The sequence below is a fragment of the Lithobates pipiens genome, unplaced genomic scaffold (assembly GCF_037356315.1).
Source record: "Lithobates pipiens isolate NorthernLeopardFrog02 unplaced genomic scaffold, aLitPip1_a1.2 Scaffold_8, whole genome shotgun sequence".
NCBI classification, from domain to species: domain Eukaryota; kingdom Metazoa; phylum Chordata; class Amphibia; order Anura; family Ranidae; genus Lithobates; species Lithobates pipiens.
The window spans coordinates 631,450,057-631,453,096 of record NW_027507903.1 but is presented as its reverse complement, the minus strand read 5'-3'; the positions used below and the strand labels follow the sequence as shown (position 1 = coordinate 631,453,096).

The window sequence follows — 3,040 nt, the reverse complement described above, 5'->3', positions numbered from 1 at the left end:
TGCTCGGAAGCGTTAAACTTCCCTTTTATAGTGCCGTCAAACGTGTTGTATATCGCGGTGTTATTGACCGCCGGAATTTGGTGTGACAGTGTGTAGGCAAGACAGTTTGAGCAAAATTCCGTTGGAATTCTGACGGGAGAACCATCAGAGCTTTTTCCAATGAGAATTCTAATTGTGTGTGTACGTGGCAATAGAGTGCTAATGAGAGTGTCAGAACACAAAAGCTCAGTGAGGGAGGTTGCTGTACTAACGAGCTGACAGCTTTTATTTATTTTTTTCATTCAAAACTCATATTGTGTGCCAGGCTTTAGAGTACATCATTCAGTCTTATAAAAGACTTCTCATGACCTAAAACCAAGCCCAAAAATGTAATATTACAGCTTACCATTCCTTTGAGATTTAAAAAATAAATAAATAGGAAGGCACAAGGTCACTAGAGATCTGGAAGGATAAATTAGAATTTGTCTGTACTTGTAGAAAATGTATTAGCATGACAAAAACAAAAAACGAATGCAGCTGCCACATCAAAGGCCTCATAGGTTGCAATATATTACATTTCTGTTTTAGGGATTTGACATACTTAAAGTTAAGTAAACAATAGATCACATGAATAAACATTAAACTGTAATAAGCCAATAGAGGATAGGTGAAAATATTGGATATTGACCTCTAAAAAATATTTATCTTTGATGTAAAATAAATAATGAAATCTTTAAATAATTTCAGTTTTACATCATTTACATTATGGAAACAAAATAATGGACATAAACCATGTGCACTAAAGTTTGTGTTTAAAAATGATTTCATCACGCAAATAGGTTATATTGCCAAATTAAACTTTTATTAAAATAAATGTTTATTTCCAGGAAATGACAAATAATAACCATACTTTCGTAACTGAATTTATACTTTTGGGATTTGAAGATCTTCATAATGTTCAAATTTTATTTCTATTTCTTCTATTACTGCTTATATATGCAATCACAGTGACTGGAACCTTCTGATTGATGCATTAGTAGCAATTACTTACCAACTTTGGTCCCCCATGTACATTCTCCTCTCCCACCTCTCTCTGTGTGACATTATGATTATCACAAATGTGGCCCCAAAAACACTTCAAGTCCTTGTTACAGAGAAATGTCGCCAATCGGTTCCATCATGTTACACACAGATGTATTTTTATGGAGTCTTTGCCACTACAGAATGTTTCCTGTTGTCGGTAATGTCATATGATAGATATTTGGCCGTCTGTGACCCTCTGCACTACTCATCTACTATGAAACACGGTCTTCCTCAGTTTTTGGCTACAGTATGCTGGTTGGTTGGGTTTTTTTCTGCTATGATCACAGAGATTTTCATACTTGTATTGGACTTTTGTGGTCCAAATATAATAGACCACTTTTTCTGTGAGCTTACTCGTATTCTAGAGCTTTCCTGCTCTGACACCAAAATGGTTGATATTTGTGTCACTATCGTAGTCTCTATAATTGGAATTTTTCAGGTAGTCTTTGTCATCATCACTTATATTTGTATCTTTATATCCATCCTTCAAATTTCTTCCATCACTGGCCGCCAGAAGATCTTCTCAACCTGCAGCTCTCATTTGGCGGTGGTTTCTATTTATTATGGGACGCTCATTTCACTTTACGTGGCACAATCTAGAAGGCACTTTCAGACACTTAACAAAGTTTTATCTCTTTTAAACACAGTCATCACTCCGCTATTAAACCCAATTATTTATAGCCTGAGGAATAAAGAAATAAGGCTTGCCTTGATGAAAATATTTAACGAGAAACATATTGAATGCTAATTAATAAAAGTATATCTGAAGCCCAGACTTTTTTTTGTTTTGGATGGAGAATGTTTTTTGGCTTTTTTTTTAACTAGCTTTGCCTTATTGGGGAAATTACACTCCCTAGCCTGTAGACTCAACTATTAGTGAGAGAAAATCTCTCCAAAGTGCGGAAGTTGACCTCTTTAATGCCCTGTACACACGGTCGGACTTTCCGCTGGAAAATGTGCAATCGAATCGTGTATGGCAGGGGTCTCAAACTGGTGGCCCTCCAGCTGTTGCAAAACTACAAGTCCCATGAGGCAGTGCAAGGCTGACAGTTACAAGTATGACGCCCACAGACAAAGGCATGATGGGACTTGTAGTTTCACAACAGCTGGACCCCTGGTGTATGGGCTCCATCGGAGCTGGATCTAAAATTTTACAACAAAATCCGATCATTTAAATGCCGATCGTGTGTAGACATTTCCGATGGACAAAGTGCCACACATGCTCAGAATAAATTACGAGATGAAAGCTATTGGCTACTGGCCCATTTATAGTCCCGTCGTACGTGTTCTACCTCACCGTGTTCACGATCGGATTTTCCAACAACTTTGTAGGACCATGTGTACAGGGCATTACAGTTATCACTGAAGCAGTTTGTCACAAAGCCTCTGATTGAGCCGGACATGGAGAGAAAGGCGATCTCTTACACCTCCGGCTCGGTACCCCTGGTAACATGAGAGACAAGAGCCTGGAGTGGCTCAAGTGCCTAGTAGTCATGATGATGACGGCTGCAGATGAGAGGTCTGTGCACACTTGGATGCAGGCTGGATCATGATGCAGGCAGCAGGCTAGAAGGCAATCAGCAGGCACTTGGCTGCTGGCAGGTCACAGGCAGCAAGCACTTGGCAGGCTGGCAAGTGGCAGGCAGCAGGCTACAGGACTAGGGATAGCCTCCACAAGCTGGACACAGAGCAGGGTCAGGCAAGCAAGGTCAGAAACTACAAGCATGTCAGGAACAGAACAGCAGGCAAAAGAGTAGTCAGTTTCAGGCTGGAGTTGGAAAGAGTGAGCAGATAGGCAGAAGGATCAGACAGGGACATGGTTGAAGAACAAGCCAGGGGTCAGTTCAAGCAGAGTTCAAGCGTCGTCAGATGGATAGCAGAACGGCAACAGGAGGTCAAGCACAGGAACAATGTAGCAGATAGCAGAACACTGTGAATGAATGAATGAATGAAATACTTGTATAGCGCACAATGCGAA

The 3,040-nt window shown here is 40.3% G+C and overlaps 1 protein-coding gene across 1 annotated transcript; it reads left to right on the top strand.

Moving 5' to 3' along the window:
- Nucleotides 1-872: 872 nt before the first annotated feature.
- Nucleotides 873-1,874, top strand: LOC143964078 (olfactory receptor 5G26-like). The gene has a single exon (XM_077473785.1). It carries the CDS (start codon nt 1,046-1,048, stop codon nt 1,808-1,810), a length of 765 nt encoding a protein of 254 aa, XP_077329911.1. The 5' UTR covers nt 873-1,045; the 3' UTR covers nt 1,811-1,874.
- The last annotated feature ends 1,166 nt before the right edge of the window (nt 1,875-3,040 follow it).